Source organism: Engystomops pustulosus, chromosome 9 (assembly GCF_040894005.1).
Source record: "Engystomops pustulosus chromosome 9, aEngPut4.maternal, whole genome shotgun sequence".
Classification (NCBI taxonomy): Eukaryota; Metazoa; Chordata; class Amphibia; order Anura; family Leptodactylidae; genus Engystomops; species Engystomops pustulosus.
In genome coordinates, this window is record NC_092419.1 from 92,406,606 (window position 1) to 92,424,689 (window position 18,084).

Below are 18,084 nucleotides of genomic sequence, written 5' to 3' on the forward strand. Positions count from 1 at the left end.
AAATCTATTTGTCTGCCAGCGTGAGGTTTTGGAATTTTTAAAATTTTTCAAAAAAATTCATCACTTTTTCTTTTTTTTTTTTGTAAATGAACGCAAAACTTATCAGCCGACATTTACCACTAAAACGAAGTACAACATGCGAGGAAAAAATAATCCCAGAATCGCTTTGATAAGTAAAAGTTATAACCAGATAAAGTGACGCAAGCCAAAATCCGAAAAATGGGGCTGAGCCTTAAAGGGGTTCTCAGGAGGTGGAAAAACATGGCTGCAGTCTTCCAAAAACAGCACCACACCTGACCATGGTTACTGCCAGTACTGCAGCTCAGCTCTATAGAAATGAATGGAGCTTAGTTGCAATACCACACACTACCCATGGTCAGGTGAGGCACTGTTTTTCCAAGACTGCAGCCATGTTTTTCCACCTCCGGAGAACCCCTTTAAGTTATAAAATGGCTGCGTCCTTAAGTGGTTAAAGGGGAAGGGGCTACCTGTATATGATAGATGGCCAACATCTATATCTAGTTAGATGGTTACATCTGTGTATCTGAAACACGAATTATAAAATGGCTACTATTTGTTTCATATAATTTTTGGCCGCATATAAAATGAGCTGTTTTTCTGTAGCCTTGAGCCGTCTGCTCTCCCATCTTGGAGTCGCTGGAGCTTTATCTTTTAAGGGCCCAGCTTCATTATTCAGGCACACTCTTGACGTGTGCCTGTAGCGAGTGTGGTCCCGCTCTTGCTGCGTATCGCGCCAGTTATCTGTCCATCTGCCGCCATCTATCTACACGTCCCTGAACTTCAGAGACCCTCGGCTGATAATTCCATGTCACACAATCAATTTTATAGCATTTTTAATGACAGTGACCTTGTTACCGAACATTCTTTGTGTTCCAGGCTTGTTCCATCCAGGCCTCCATTAGAAATCTTCTAATAATGACAAATCAAATATTATTTAGAAACAAGAGTGGTCGCAAACTGCAATTCAAAAGAACGCTACCATTTATCTTTACTAGTGACATAAACCCCATTCTGGTAAATAGTTGGAACATAAAGTGACTGCTTTAAATTGACAATGCTGTAAATATGTATTGTATATTCAAGGATACTTTTTCAATTAGTCTATATGGTAATATTAGAAGAAAAAAAAAAGAAAAGTTCTGAGTATTGTCATCAAACAACAAACTGGCTTTGTATAGATCAGTTAGAACTTCATGACCCGGCGATGACTGAGTTCCAGAGCTGGGAAAAAACCATACACTTCTAGCCTAACCACCCCTCTACTTAATAAAAACACAGAGGCAATTTTCTGTTGGAAAGATGAATGGTCACAGTTTTATTAATAATTGTTGAATACAATCTGAAATAGAAAAAATACAGTTACTCAATGTCATAATATAAATAACAACCAAATAATGATGGCTGAGCTCTTGGCAACACCACTAAAATCGCATGCCTTCCAGGCTAAACGCAAAAACTTTTAGTATAAGTTATAGTCTCCAGAAACCAAAATTGCACGCTCAGCGCACGAGAACCAGACCCCCAGCTCCACTTGCCGCCAACCTCCTAGCTCAGTGGCGAACGAAGGTGTGGCCCTAGACCAACCATTGGAGACTAAAACACCACCTTCCTCCCGGTAAAGCTTAGGTGGCCATGCTACCCCACAACCTCACGCAAAACTCAGCCACTTCAGACAAATCAAAGTTAAAAATGTCCAGGCCCACATCTGTGAGGTGCACCCCGTCTGGGCCTGTGTAACTGACGTCCTCATCCAACATAGAATGGCGAACCACCAAACCCCCATTCAAACTGACAAACTTAGCCACACTCTTGTTGATTTTCACTCTACAGCGATTCAGTGCCGCCACCGAATTCGCATTGCGCCAACTTTCCCGTCTGATGATGTCCGACCATACGATCAGCATGTCAGGATGACTGTCCCACAGGCATAACAAGTCCCTCTTTATGGATCTTATCAAAGGGCGCATCGGGAAACTGCCTAAATCATTCCCACCTGCATGCAACAATAACACATCAGGCGGACCCCATCTCCGAAAATTCTCCTGCAATTTAGGCCTTACTCTCCCCACGTGAGGCCTCTGTAGCCTAACCAATGCACACTTACCTGGTCGGGGTTAAGCCCTAAGGACCTACCACACAACCGCAACCTCGCCCTCCTTTCAGCCCAATAGACGAAAGAATGGCCAAACACCCAAATGACACATTTCTTCCCACCTGGTAAATAAACAACATATGTAATAAAGGGGGTGGGCCGCAACCTGCCGGCCCCCCCTGCCTCCCCCCCCCCCAACTTTCAGGGACAACACACCAGTAACCCAAGCTAGCGCTCCAACAGCCTCATCCTCACATAAGACTTAAAGCGTTGTGACTCCCATCTACCTATTCTCTTTATTTCCTCCTCCCGGAGACCCCACTGCGCTGCCTCCGTAGCTGCGCCAATCCTGAATGAGTGCGAACTATACTCGCTTGGGCATAAGCCAATCATTGAAATGCATTTCTTAAAAATTGATAACGTGACAATGATGACCCATCCTCATGCACCAACAGTGAATCACCCGACATACGGCCCAGCTTAACCAAAAAAACCCTTACCCCCTTTGTCTGTCTTTGACCCAAATAACCAAATACGAATCTCCTGTGCACCCCAAGGCACATGTCTCAATTGAATGCCACCCGACAACCTCCGGCTATCACTTACTAACTCCCCAAACCGGAAAGCCCCAAAAAATGCCCAAGAATAAGCCAGATGAAACAAGCGAACTTCATAAGCCGAATGACAAACCCCTTGCAACTGCCCCAATACCTCTCCCAATATCTGCAACGAAACTGGTCTTCTACCGTCCGCCCTCACTCCCCTTGCAGCAAAGCCCTTAACAGTTCGGCGTATCATAAATGATTGAGTAACATCCTCTCCCCCAGCCAACCTGAAGAGGAATGACAATGCAGATAAATGTTTCTTAACCGCCGCCCCAGACACCCCACTATCGAACAGGTTTAACATAAAACAAAAAAGCACCTCTGACCTACTGCCCCCCATGCCTTCCATCTCACATACATCCGTGAATTCGAACCAAGCCCTCCATACCTTCTGATAAGCCGCCCAAGTTGACAGCGCCAAAGATTTCCTTACCCACTGCAAGAATCTCACCACACTAGGTCCCACAAATGCCCTGGACATGGCAAAGGGTCCTTCGCTGCCCCCGGATCCAACTCCCGAAACCTGTCCAACTGTAAACGAGATAGCGCATCAGCAATGTTGTTTTCCACCCCCGGAATATGCACCGCCCTAAACATCACGTTCCATTCCAAGCACTGCAGCACCAGCCGCTGAAGCAAAACCACCACTGGTGGGGAGGACGCTATCTGCTTATTGATGACCTCCACCACCGCCATATTATCGCAATGGAAAACAACGCTATAGAGCCGCCGACCCCAAAGCTCTACCGCCACTACTATAGGGAATAATTCCAGCAGACACAAGTTGGCCGTGAGCCCTTTCTCCACCCACCTAGTTGGCCATGAGCCCACGCTCCAATCACCTTGGCAGTAAGCCCCATAACCGATGGCCCCCGCTGCGTCAGTAAACAAATGTAAGGCTTCGTTGGACACTGGCTCACGCATCCACAAGGTTCTCCCATTACAGTTTATCAAAAAACTGTCCCACACTCGCAAATCATCCCTAAGTTCTTTTCTCAAGCGTATCAGAAACTCAGGGCGCCGTACACCCGCCGTTGCTTGCGCCAGTCTCCTACAGAACACCCGCCCCATGGGCATAATTCTACAAGCAAAATTGAGTTTCCCCAACAACGACTGCAACTGTTTTAACAAATTTTTTGTTTTCACTAGCGCCTCCTGTACCGCCAGCCTCAAGCCATTCAACTTGTCCTCCGGCAGCCTGCATTCCATCGCCACCGAGTCAATTTCAATCCCCAGAAAACATAATACAGTGGTCGGACCCTCCATCTTGTCCCTTGCTAGTGGCACCCCAAATTGTGAAAAAACGTCCATCAATGTCTGCAAAAGAATCCTGCAGCCCCAACTGTCCCGTGGCCCAACACATAAAAAGTCATCCAAATAGTGGATCACACCATTAAGACCTGGCTCCCTTCGAATGACCCACTCCAGAAATGTACTAAAAGCCTCAAAGTAGGTGCAAGAAATGGAGCAGCCCATTGGAAGGCACCCGTCTACATAGAAATGATTATCAAAGAAACATCCTAGCAGGTGCATTGACTCGGGATGCACTGGCAAAAGACGAAAAGCGGCTTCAATGTCCGCCTTTGCCATCAATGCCCCTTTTCCTGCTTCCCGAACCAATGCCACTGCCGCATCAAAGGAGGTGTATGACACCGCTGTTAGCACCGGGTCAATGTCATCATTTACCGACAACCCAAGCGGGTATGATAAATGATGAATGAGGCGAAATTTTCCCGCCTCCTTCTTTGGCACCACCCCCAGCGGGGACACCCGCAGCCCTTCTACAGGCGCCTAACATTCTCCCCAAGCTCACTTCTTTGTCAATCTTTTCCTGCACGACCTCCGGATATTGGGCCACGGATTTCAAATTCTTAACAAACCCAACATGCCCCCCTTCCTTAAAAGGTATCCTAAAACCTTTCTTAAAACCCTCTTCCAGCAACCCTGCTTTTTCCTTATTTGGGTACATCCTTAGCCAGGGAACAAGTTAGAGCGATATTTGTTGGCGTGTCTATGCAGAATGGGGTCTCTGATGCAGTAATGCACAATGTATATATTCCATATTCCAGTGGTCTCCGGCCTTGTATGAATCAAGTGGTCAGCTGCATGCAGGAAAACTTTTCCAGGGTCGTGGGAGGCTACATCACGGTTATGATGGCAGCAGTGTAGGCAATAGTGGAGTTCCCATGCACAGTATAGCACATCCATAACCATGCAGGAGGAATAGGTCCTCCATGAACCACCAGTTATGGTGTTATGTAGCATTGACCACACTACGTGGCACCATAACCGGGAGCTTTGCGTGATTGGCAGCAGTGTCGTCAAGATCCAACTATTGCAGCCCAGGACTATCTTCTGTGGCCTGGACATTGGGGATCACTGCACTAAGCAGAATATAAAACTAACTAAGATGTTTCCAATAAACATGCATTATCAGTAATGGATAACATAGATGGTTTGGGTGGTAGCCCAGGGCCCATGACCACCCACCAAATTTTATACACCTTCAACCATGAAACCCTTATAAAGCTATTCCTGCTCTCAATACACAAGAGCCATTTCAGGACCTTTTGAAGATCCTCCAAAGGTCATAAAACCGCAGGTTGAAAGCAGGCAGAAGGGATGTAAGAAGCTGATTCTAGTACCATATGTAGAAAGTGAATTCCAGACTTGTAGAGGCTATACTATTCATACAGCCCATGGCAGTCCACTCTCTGTAAGGTAACGCAACCCCCGTCACCCGTGCAGTTCTCCTACTAGGAGATAAACCAGCAAAGGTTAAAAACAGAGCCCATCACTTAGTCCAATTTATAGCTTTAGTGACTAGAATTCAAATAGCAGCTAAATAGAAATCTCCGGACCTATCCTTTATTGTAGTTAAGAACAGAATCAACCTTCTGATGCTGTTTGAGAGAATTGAGGCAGCAAGACACACATCTTTCCACAGTTTGAAGGGCTATGGAACCCCTGGATCGCTTCACAGGGCTCCCCCACCCTCAAGAGAGCTCTATCCCATTATGCATCAACATGGCTCCAGCACTTCTCCACTCTTGGTCTATCCATATTCTACATCATACAGTTCTTGTGATCTTGTTACCTGTATGATTTTCTCCTTCCCCGTGTCCCCATGCCCACCCTGTTTCCCCCTATGTTTCATTGTTTTGAATGATACAGAAGCTGGTTATGTATCAAAAATAATTCTGTTTTCATCACTAATCCCCCACATGCGGTACACCTTGTGCCTTGACCTATTGTAAGGCATTTTCAAACAATAAAACCTTGTTGAAACTAATGTATAGCCGTGTTAGGGTAAAATAAGGCTAATGCCCGTATTCCGAGAGCGATAAGATTCCCTCTTCCATGGAGGACAGGGAAAAGCCATCTAATATGGCTACCCGACATCTTTACAAAAGTTAAATCAAGCCATTAAACCAATCATTAAAAAAAACAAAGGACAATTGGATAGGAATTCACATTTATTGATTTAAAAATCTCTAACACTTACTAGACATGCTCTTTAAAATACATTGGTCACATTTCCAAAAAAAAGGTAGTGGAGTTACAGATACATAAAGCTGCAGCAAGGTTTGTGCTGAACTAAAATTAAAAAAAAACAAACACAATTTTTAAAAAAAAAAAAACAACTTGCAGGGCGATAGGGTCTTCAATTGGTACAATCCAGAGATGACACTTTCCTGCTTTTCAGTATTTACACAAGTACATAGAATTATCACAAATATAGCATTCATTTGGAAAAGGCAGCTGCCAAAATTTCAGGAAAGCTCGACTTCATGGGAAATGCCCTTCCTTCCTGGTATTTGGGGAAACATATAGCTCGTAGAGACTCACAGTGAATCCATGTCATTGTGACTTAAGTACTATACGCACAGAGTTAGATAAGACGACACTCCGGTTGAGGTGAGATCACTCTCGTGAAGATCTAGGGGAATTCCTAGAAGACCCTTGTAGAAATACAATAAGGAGGTAGTTTTTGGAGCAAGTGTGGTGTGCTCTTACAGTACAGAGGTCTCTACATGAGGTAGTTAGCCAAGCTTTGGTTGTATTTGGAAGATATCCTTCTTGTATTATTAGGAGTTACATAAACTCCATTGTTTTTTACATTGTAGCGTGACCTCAGAAGAAGACAATGGTGACATCAGCCAAAGTTCATAGTTGGATTCATCCAACCCACAGGTTGTCGGATGCTTATATTTACAAACCTCAGTTCGTCACATGAACCCCAAATCATTGGATACATTCTGAGCCCATACCAATGGTTAGGGCCCCATTAGAGACTGGTGTGGGTCCATAAGATCCGCTTTAAGAAGCCCATACACAATGATATGCCACCTATAATAGGATGACTCCCTATTCTCGATCCTACCATATGAAAGAAGTATGGTAATAAGACACATTTTTGATATTTTGGGGAGTCTGTAATGGCAAAAACTTCTCAAAAATGTCTCCATACACCTAAGAACAGTGTACATTGAATATGTTGAGTCCAGTAGAACCAACTTGCTAATGTGTGTATGTGGGCCTCCCCATCAGTTGATGTCCTGGCAAAGTAAGATTTGGCATGTTAACCATCACGTGCCTTCTCCTCTTGTTCCCACAGTAGATAGGCCATTGATAGTGGCTTGCCACCACATCACATTGGGAGCACATGCAAACTGAAGGGGGGCTCAGCTGACAGTTATTAAAAAATGGGCTCCTTAAGCTTGTGGGCTCTTGCACATGGCAGAGTTTAGGAGAGGCTCAAATGCAACATGACTATTGGGTAATTCATTTGGTTCATATCATTAACCAAACATGTTGTACAGTAAGAAAGCAAAACCTTTACATGATATGTGTTGACAAGCGTGAAGTGAATCCCGATGAATACCACGGACCCCGTTAGGCGTGGCACTCTCGGCTGTTCTTTTCCCTTATAAACTCTGTAGCACAAGCACATTTTTAGGCACAACTAGGACATAACAGGCAGGAGGGTTTGTGTTACATGGTCTATGAGAATGTTAGTGAGGGACTTGGCCGATAAGCGTACCCGTATTACCAATGGAAAAAAATGAAGGCTTTTCGGCAAGTACAGTCACTAAGGGAGGGAAAGGAAGCCTATACTGATGTGAATTGTGGGTGCTCCAAGGACACAATTGTGCGGCAGCTGGAAACCAGCTAGAAAGTCCTCAAAGCCAAACACTTTATGAGAGTATGTATTACGCTATGGGTTTGATGCAACATACGTTGGCTCCGGTTACAGTCATACAGGAGTTCATATGTCTAAAAATGATTAAGATCTCCTCTTTGTAAAAAAATGAACGTTCATGTGGTTCCCATGGTCCATTGTTTGTAGTTCACGGGCAGGAGAGGGACCGGCGCCATAATTATCGGCGCGGGCAGTGAGCTCATAGACGGGGGCCAATCACGGTCCTTCGTATGAACCTATAGAAATCCATGGTGATGGTTAAAAGCCTAAGATGAAGCCTAACAGTGGGTGACGGATCTTGCTCTCATCCTTTAGATAGACAAGAACTTTTTGGCCTTTTGGCAGTGATTTTGCATAGATTAGGGGAAATGGTTTTGTGAGGTCGTTAAACATGGACATCATTAATCCGCATCGTTACGTGCAAGTCTCAACCAAGAATGTCTCCAAAATCTACTGTACCTATTCTCTTTATATAGAGTCACGGTTTTACCCCATCAAGATGATGCAAAATCGAGATGTGCAAATAAATCCTACGTGGTTTATCAGTCCGTCTTTGAGCGTCACTTCAAATGTATGAAATCCAACTGCGAAATCCAACTCAAATATTACTTAGACATTCTGATGGTCAATATATATTTACTATTGTCTAAAACAAGAGGAGATCTTAAATCATAAAAAATGCATCACTCTTCCCTCCGGCACAAAAATCATGTAAGGTAAAAATGAAAAAGCACAAAAAACACAAAAGGCAAATCAAACAAAAGTTAACGACAATAAAATGCTTCTACAAATGCAAGTTAGAAGGCGATGGCATAAGCCGACACATCTTATTCATGGAACCTGGGTTGCTAGGACCATTTCCTCCAATTGTACATTGTACCGTGATGGATCCATAAGTACAAAATCAACCCTCAAAAAGTTGTGAAATATTAAAAGCCCTTGGAGAGCGACATCCCACTGATGTCCGAAATAACAGGAGACCCAACATCCTGAAATGAACAGGATTTACAGAAACTTACACAGGCCCCAGTTTTGGACACTGGTGGGGTGTCCCAGCTCCTGGACAAAATCTGATTACAAGTCACAAAAATTTGTTAATTTCTATAGCTAAATCCGTTTTAAGTTATTTTTCTCCCTACGAGCCCAAGGGGTAGCATCTTAAACAAAACTTGAGATAGTTACAGATGGCACATTTCAACCTAAAATTGTGCCATAATTTTGGTATAAGACATGAGGTAGACTAACAACTGGTAGAAACATGGGCGGATTTATCGCACAATGTAGCCCACAAGGTCTGTTAGTTAAAGTGGATCAGTGTATTTTATGCTATTTAAAGCCACAAGATAAATAGGCAATGAGATATTAACTCTCATAGGCCCGTGCTCACACAAGAGAATATAATTTAATATCCACACTGGTAAAAGACGACTTATAAGATTTCCAAAGACAAACAATTGTGTAAAAAGGTGCAAAACAAAAACTAAAACAATAGGCTCATGAAACTGTAGCTTACTCTTCCTCAACTGGAAATTTAAAAGAAGTTAGCAAAGCTTAAAGGGGCTGTCTATGAATTTTGGCCGACTGCCGTCCTCAGGATTGGCCAACCATCTGTGATCATAGAAGGGCTGACAACCGGCCCCGGTAGATGTTTCGACACGGCAAAAATACAGAATGCCCAGCCAAGAAGCAGGTGTTCCATGTGGTGGCCAGAATAAGCGACGGAAACTCAGCTCTTATTGAAGTAAATGGTACAGTTACTAAACAGACCATGGCGCCTAAACCCTTCCAGGTCCAGGTTCTGTATTTTGAAGGGTCGGAATAGTTGAGGATAGGCCATCGAACCAAATTCCTAGACAATCCAATTAACCTGATGTGTGATCTCAATATAGGCAGTGCTCCATTACTATGGTATAATATCCCTTCACCGGTTTATATGTAGAACTGGAGGAAAATTGATAAAAAATTCCCAAAAATATTCAGTTTGTAAAATATTATGAAATATGTTATGCAGTATCCGGCTTTTGCAATCATTTCTAAATAAAAACCGACCAAATTTAATTGAAAAAAAAATGACACTGGGTAGCCCCACATTTATCAGCAGATGTCATGGCCGGGCTGGATCGGACAGTTGGATCTCAAGTTTCTGGATCACTTATTGGTAGGGCTGGTTTGTGGCCTATGCCCGGCCGAGCTAGGGGGGCATGTATACAGATACAGAAGAGGACTAGACCAAGTATGTCTTACTATCACCATTAAAACTAGAATTGACTTAAAGCCAGACACTGTAAAATATTCCCGGACACCAAGCAGAACCCAAAAGTGTACAAGTTGATCTCAGCATTTCAAGCAACAAATCTATTATTTCTTCAATTCCAACAAAATCTATCAATAATTAAAAAAAAAAAAAACATTTAAAAAAAAATCGAGGTAGTTTTCTTTGCTCACACTATTGAAATAAATTTCTCACCCACTCCCAACAAGAGAAAAAAAAAAGTGAATTAAAAAAAAAACACAAAAATGGCAACACTGTAACATTTGTATCCCCTCCCATAAAAAGGCTAATTTTTTTCTTTTAAGGTCTGTAAACAGCAACAAAATGCAACAACTGCATTTGTTTTTGTGCACCCGTGTTGAAGATAATACATTCAACTCTGTCAAGAAATAAATAGATAAGAAAAGAGTAAAAAAAAAATAAAAAGCAAATTTTCTTTAAAAAAAAAAAATCTTCCCCCATTCAGGGAAATGCAATTGTCTTTTTTTCCCCTTTAACTGATGCAGAACAGCGCTGGTTTCCGTCTGTCGTCACATCAGTTCTCGAGTTGATCGACGCTCATTTCTCACTCCTTGGTGACGCTGGTCTTGCATGAGTGGAGAAACGCTTTGAAAAGCAGTGGCAATTGCTCCAGAGGTACATTCAGCAATTTTCCTGGAAATGGTATTAAAAAAAATTCTGTTATTTTGGTCAATGTAATTTAGTCACAAAATAATCACAAAACTAAATGGCAAAAAAAAGTATGTGTCACTATATAGCGCCATCATATTATGCAACGTGCAACGGGTAACAACGCGGTCACAAAATAAACAAGAGGAATAATTACACAGATATTTATTAATAATGTGAACATATTTTTTGAAGGCTGTAAACGTAATTAAAAAAAAAAAAATATACAAAAATTTTTCCAATTTGTCATATTACTGTATATACTCGAGTATTAGCCGAGACCCCTAATTTTAACATAAACTGGGAAAACCTACTGACTTGAGTATAAGCCTAGTATATAGCATCCCAAACTTATGCTCTCAGTATATAGCCTGAAGCCCCTGCCCCCCGTATATAGCCTGTAGCCCCAGCCGCCCCCCAGTATATAGCCTGTAGCCCCCCCCCCCCCCCGCCCCCCAGTATATAGTCTGTAAGAAAAACAAAATGTGCACTTCCCTTCCAGTGCCCATGTTTCCCTCACCACCCGGACAGGTCCTCTTCTTTCAATTGATATCTGACATCTGCTCCCTGTCTGCACGCGGTCCGTCAGACGCTCGCTGACATCATAGTGGGTGCCGATGCCGATGCACACACTAGAATATCAGCGAGTGTCTGACGTCATGGTGGGGGTGGTAGACCGCACATGGACACGGAGCCGAAGCTGGACATCCATCAAAAGAAGAGGACCTGCCGGGAGGTGTTGGAAGGAGAGTACACATTTTGATTTTTTATAGACTCGTGTATAAGCCGAGTTAGGGTTTTTCAGTACATTTTTTGTACTGAAAAACTCAGCTTACACTCAAGTATATGCGGTATATAAAATAACAAGGGGTTGTCCAGTCACAACAAGTTATCCGCTGCACACAGTATACCCCCACGTATCACCAGATAAGGAACCCCAGTTTTTCCCCCAAATAAATAAGAGTGACAGATCGGACATTCGCACTGGTGCTCCATTCACTGTGTATGGTACTGATGGAGTTAGCTTAGTACGGCTCCCTGCCATCTCAACCAGGGCCATAGAGATACATAGAAAACCAGACAACAATGCAACCAGCTTCATGTGGGATACAGACCCCCATTCTCATGATCCATGGGTGCCCCTTTATTGGGACCCCCAATGGTCTACAAGTTACCCTGTGGATAGGAAAAAACTAGAATTTTCACTTAAGCAGTTGGACAAAAATGCTTTTTGTTACATTGTTTTTGCCCTAAATTTTTTATAGATTTCGGGCAATCCCCATCGTAATTGAACAGTAGGTGGATTACTTACCAGCAATGTAGCGAATCTCGGGTAAACACATCATGAGGTCTGGGAATCGGTTGGGTTGATGTGGATACCTATATTCTGTAAAGTCCTGGCACACGTACCAATACCTCTTGTTTAGCTGCTCAAGTTGAGAAATACTGCTGAGACCTTGGATATCTGTTTCCGAAAAACAAAAAAAGGTTTCCCATTTTACTGACTTAAACATTTGGGACCAAAACTTCTGCTGTACTCTTTCCGCTGATGTTGTTGCCCCTTCTCAAGATAAAGAGATCATAATTGACTAATGAGGGGATTTATTATGATATGGGCAGTTTGGGTGGTAGCCTGGGGCCTATGGTCACCCAAACCACCCACAAGACTGAGAAGGGCCATCACCCATTAAATTCCTGCACATCTGTTCATGCTCTCAATACCCATGTACACAAGTGCCATTTCAGGATCTTTGAAGATCCTCCAAAGGTCCTAAAAGCAGACAGGACACATCCTCCATTCCCCAAGAAGCTTTATTCTAGTACCAGATGTAGGAAGTGATTCCAAACTTGTAGGGGCAATAATATTCATACAACCCAGGGCCCATGGCAGTCTTAATCCACCCCTGAACCTTACTGAATATGTGGAGCTGCAGTTACACGGCACAGCCACTACACAATGCACAGTGCTGTAGTGCCCACTTCATATGCCTAACAAGCCTGTATGAGCTGATCGTGGTGGTGTCAGGAGTCAGCCCCCAAAAATCTGTGCTTAATGAACAATCCTAAAAAAAATTATAGATGAAGGAGATTGTAATATTCAAAAAGTAAGAAAGTAATAGATTGGATTTTGGTATAAATAAGAAGAAAATAAAAAGCTGGAAGAGTTCACACAAAAATCTACAATAATATGCAAAATAATTTACATCTTTTTTTGTAGCGATGGCTGGTTATAGTTCGACTTTCGGGGCCCCCGTGAAAGTTTTTTCTTTTGTGAAGGACAACATAGGGACCGCACAGCAATATATACGGTAAATATGTCACTCAAGATATATTATTTCATTACAAAAATTTTAATTGGGTTAAAAAATATCAATAACAGTAGGTGAGGACAACACAGTCCTGAAATATCAATCCAACAAAGAGGGACGACCTGCTATTAACCATGCGTGTGTTTGTGTGGTCACTACATGTCATCATCCCCAGATAAAGGGAGAACAGCTGGTGATCTGTCACACAATCCCTATCTGGACAGGACTAATCTTCCAGTGCTGCAGCCTGTAATACATACGTGATATGACGCGTGTTCTGGCCTTGGTGGCTGCTATTAAATTGTGATTGATAAATGGAAAGTTCCGCGTTATCTTGGACTCGACACCCAAATCTCCATTCTCTGCTCACTGCTGTGCTGCCCCCTAGTGTCAACAGTTTATCATGGAAAATCAGCCGATAAGAGCGGAGACTTACCTTGGTTGAGGAAGTTAATGGCTTTCATGCAAACGTACTCTTCATTGCTCACTTTGAGTTGGCTGAACTTTCGATATAGGTAGATGAGTCTCTCCATCACTTCCATGCCTTCTTCACTAAATCTGGAGAGAAGGCGGCAGATTAATAACATGCATGGGGTAATATATTTTTTTTCCGTTTTGGAATTTCTTTTTGGTGATATTTACGGTGTGTAAGATTTTGAAGGGCAAAAGTAGAGGTGAAACTAATGCTCACTAATGCCCCCTAGCTTGCGTGGTATCACTGCTGCATCAACGACTATTATTTTATAATTAGATGCCAGAAAAATTGACATCCCATTGTGGATTATACGTATGGGGGAGGCTGATATTTCCCCCTACTTTGTGTAGACATTTTCAGCAAATCGGCAACATTCAGAAAAAACGGGTAGTTTTCACATACTGGGGCTAATTTACTAAGGGTCCCGCGGATCGCACTTTCATCAGATTTTTGAAATTTTTGGGATTTGTGCCGCTGTGACAGGTATCTAACTGGGGATTGTGTTGCACGTGATCGGAATGAGGCGCAATTGCGCTGGCTTTCATGCGACTGATTTGTACTGGGAGCGGGATTTAATAATCAAATTGTGTGGTAACCAATGCACTTACAAGCACCAGGAAGAAGAATGTGAACTCCGGTGGACCTGATCGGGGGAAGTGACATATACAGGAAATCGGGCACACGATCTTTGTCAAACGCGACACAGTGCATTAATGTCGGACAATGCACTTCGGGTGAACTCCATCGGCCGGGTAAGTAAATGTGCCCCACTATGTAGTCATATACTCAGCCAGTTTAAAATGTTATATATTGCCAAATTTGTCGTTGTGCACCCGAATCTTGGGTAAAATTTTAAAAATGTACTTTTTACAGCATATAGAGAGAATTGTACTAAACAATGTATGTAAAAATTCCCACACAGAGGGCCTATTACTTCATACTGGTGGATACAGGGAAACCTCATTCTCGTGATCTGGGTTTTAGGCCAGAAATGTTTCCTTACTACAGATATTGCAGTAAAAGCTGAAGCAGAGATGAATGTTGTGAGGTCATGAGTTGGTTCCCAGCTCGGAGAGCGGAGTACGAGGCAGCTGCAGCGCATGGCCTGGCCCTAGGTGGGAGATTAGATAAAGCGGACGACACAGGAGTTACTGGGAGCAGCCGAGCGGCACAGACACCACGGCTTTCCACATAATCCTTCTAATTAGATGGATACACATCGTTCCCTTGAACTGCTCACCCACAGGGAATCTATTACACCCTCTATATACATGTACAACACCAATGCCAACTCTTTCCATGCCAGGACACATCTGTACCAGGGCGACTTGCAGACAGACGCCGACTAAAGACATAGGGGGAGATTTATCAGGACAGTTCTAGTTTCTCTTGGCAGCCAATCAGAGCTCAGCTTTTATTTTCCCACTGTTCTTTAAAAAAAATTAATGCTGAGCTCTGATTGGTTGCCGTGAGCCACTAGAACAGTTCTGCACTCATACACTTCTGTTAAATCTCCCCCATATTTTATGTTACCTGCCCTTGTATGAAAGCAGCTAAACTATGGTGTATGAGAAACTGCCCCTCCAACCCAACTTCACAGGGTAAGGGGATAAATGCCTGATAATGACTTCTATAGGACTTGCTATGTAGGGCAGCTGAGGGGGCTTGCGGCCCCCTGAGTGGTCGGACTCTCTTGCAATCAGATTTATATCTCCTATCCTGTGGTTAGAGGAGAACTGTTGTTAAAGAGAAAATCCCTTTAAATTCCCATCACATCCTCCATAGCAGAAATAAATATCGGATTTTCCTGACAAACAAAACCGATAGCGGAGAGAGTTCCCGAGTGCGCCCCAATAAAGGCCCCATGCTCCACAATTCACAATAGTAACTGTTTATTTTGGCGCTACAGATCCTCAGCCAGAAGAATAATATTGGAGTGTTGAAATTCTTTTCACAAGACTGAACTCTCACAATGAGAAACTGCAGGTGCAAAGATTGCAGAATCGCCAGGTGCTGGGATCCCACGCCGAGGCGTCCGGGAGCATTCCTCCAATACCAACACAAGCTGCAGCGACTGCTATCATTCTACAACATGGGACTGGACCACTGTCAACTCAGTCATCTGGGTAAACCCCAAAGGCTTTGTTTAGAGCCTACGTCACATACTATGAATGGAGCAGTATATCAAGCATGCATACTGCCACTCCATTCAATCCTATGGGATTGTTGGATATTGCTGAGTCCAGTGCTTGGTTATCTCCGACAGTCTCCTAGACATGGAATAGGGGTGCCGTGCTCTGCACTCGCCCAAAATATTGAATGGAGAAGCAGTACACATGCTCAACCAGTCGCTTTATCAAATAGTGAGAACAGGACCCCAGTGTTGTGATTCCTTTGGGAACCCTCCCTGATCAGATAAATTGATGCACCCCCTGTAAGATATGGATGACCTATCCTTTGTCATCCTCGGCTTTTACTGCTCAGTGGACCAAGATACAGTTCAAGTTTACTGGACTGACCTGTAATACTCAACACAGCCACATGACAATAGTGGCGCTGTTTCGTCACAAAACAACCCTTGTTTTTAATCACGGATATCTTCCTTTAGAACTGAAACCTACAACTGACCAGGATGGACTGGTCTAATCTCCGACTGCTTAACAGCAAGCAGAGAAATAACCGGAATGAACAAATAACGGGATCACGTAAAAGTCCCTTCCGGAGTGGGAATTCATAGCAATATGAACCCATCCTAAGCGCAGGATTCACGGCTCTTTAGTTTTGTCACCGAGACATAGAGGTGTTGTGCCAGGATCCTGAGGCGGGGGAGTTGCCGGAAGGAGCCCCGGATAACGAGGGGCAGATAAGATTTGGGGGGGATGAGCTTGTTAGTGGTTCCCTGGAGCTGGCCAGAGGCTGGTGCAGCTGTGCATGAACCCCCCCAGCAGCCCTAAATCACACAGTAATCTGCCGCCAGATAAGGGGCCGATTATAAAAAAACACACGTCGTACATCATCCGGGATATTACACGGCCCTACAAGAAGATAAGGCTTAGATTTAGAGACAGACCAATACAGGCCATACAGGACCCCGGCTCATTTCTGCTAATTAACTGCTTAAAGGCCAGAGGTCAGAGCTGTAAAATAATATTACATTTACATGAATGCGATATGTGAACTGGGGTGAAGTGGATGAGGTAACGTAGAGGGTGATGTGCCACGGCTGTTTCATGCCATCATTTAACCAGTTGTGAGCATCATATACTCATGTCTATACCCATTTATATATGTATCTATATACTATGTGTATATGTGGTACCCCAGGGGTCTGCACAGAGACTGTTGCCACTTCTATACAATTAAGAAGACTCCATCCTAGTCAATGCTATAAGTTGTTCAAAGTTCTTAGGAACACAACGCACAGACTCCTCCTGCGATCCCCTACTGAAGTGAGATTGCTTTGGCATGGTATTTACCAAGCGCGATGCAAACGCAATCTCACTTCAACAGGTGATCATAGGAGGAATCTGTGTGTTACATTTGGAAATGTAATGCAAACGCCACGCGTAAATGCAGCCCTATACATCTGTCGCGCGAGTAGTAGCCTCACAGTATCACTGCATACAGCTAATCAGTACTCCAACCAGCTTCAACCCCCACTTACCAGCTACCTTAGGTAGGGTATAATATGTCCTTTCTAGAAATCCCCCGTTTATGTGAGATCTCACCACTTTACCCATTTAAAAAAATTACCTCTGAAGTCACACGCAAATGAGCAAAGACGAGTCACTTTTAGTCTGAGATGAGTCACTTTTAGAGGCTGCATGGGAAGAGTCATTTCAGATGCTGTTATTTTGGCCTCTTTAGTATCTACAACCATGCGTTATGGCATCACAGTAGGCTTACGTTACTGAGAATTACAGAAAGGGAGATTTGTGTAAAACCATGGCTCTAGGAACTATACAAGCAAAGATAGAGGTGTCTAAAGTGACTCATCTCAGGAAAGTTGTTTTTTTTTTTTTTTTTAATTTTTATTGGTATTCAGGTTAATTTTACATAAAGGCAGTAATTCTAGATAGGATATTTCATCTCTTACTGGAGGGGGGTGGTAGATTAGTGGGGTAAACAGGTTCCCCTTAAAAATACTGATAATGAATCCCATTACGGACAAGTTATTAACAGTTTAAGTGCCAGGCAAACCCCTCTAAGCTGCTGCAGCTCCGGTGATGCACATATATCCTTCCCATCTGCGGTGACCTGTGACCTCTACAATGAATATATGTCACTGACTGACCTCAGCGGTGACCTGTAGATCAGTGAAACATTACCGCTGAGTCCAGAGATTGAGGGCAGGTCACCCAACATCAGCATGTTGATAATACCTATATATTGGAATTACATACAGAATATGTTGTTTCCTATGAGCAGGTGTGACAAA

At 43.3% G+C, this 18,084-nt stretch overlaps 1 protein-coding gene and 1 long non-coding RNA gene across 3 annotated transcripts in view; one reads left to right on the forward strand and one right to left on the reverse strand.

Annotated features, from left to right (window-relative positions):
* Window positions 1-18,084, forward strand: part of LOC140076727 (uncharacterized) — a 187,559-nt gene that overhangs the window by 114,081 nt on the left and 55,394 nt on the right. The window lies entirely within an intron of this gene.
* The window catches only part of NR6A1 (nuclear receptor subfamily 6 group A member 1), a 171,713-nt gene continuing 159,981 nt past the window's right edge, over window positions 6,353-18,084 (reverse strand). For both annotated transcript variants that reach the window (XM_072123385.1, XM_072123386.1), the window contains 3 exons: window positions 13,608-13,729; window positions 12,175-12,327; window positions 6,353-10,847 (listed from right to left, as the gene is read on the reverse strand). In XM_072123385.1, the coding sequence (XP_071979486.1) occupies window positions 10,759-10,847; window positions 12,175-12,327; window positions 13,608-13,729 (364 nt within the window). In that variant the 3' untranslated portion in view covers window positions 6,353-10,758. The remainder of the gene's footprint in view (window positions 10,848-12,174; window positions 12,328-13,607; window positions 13,730-18,084) is intronic.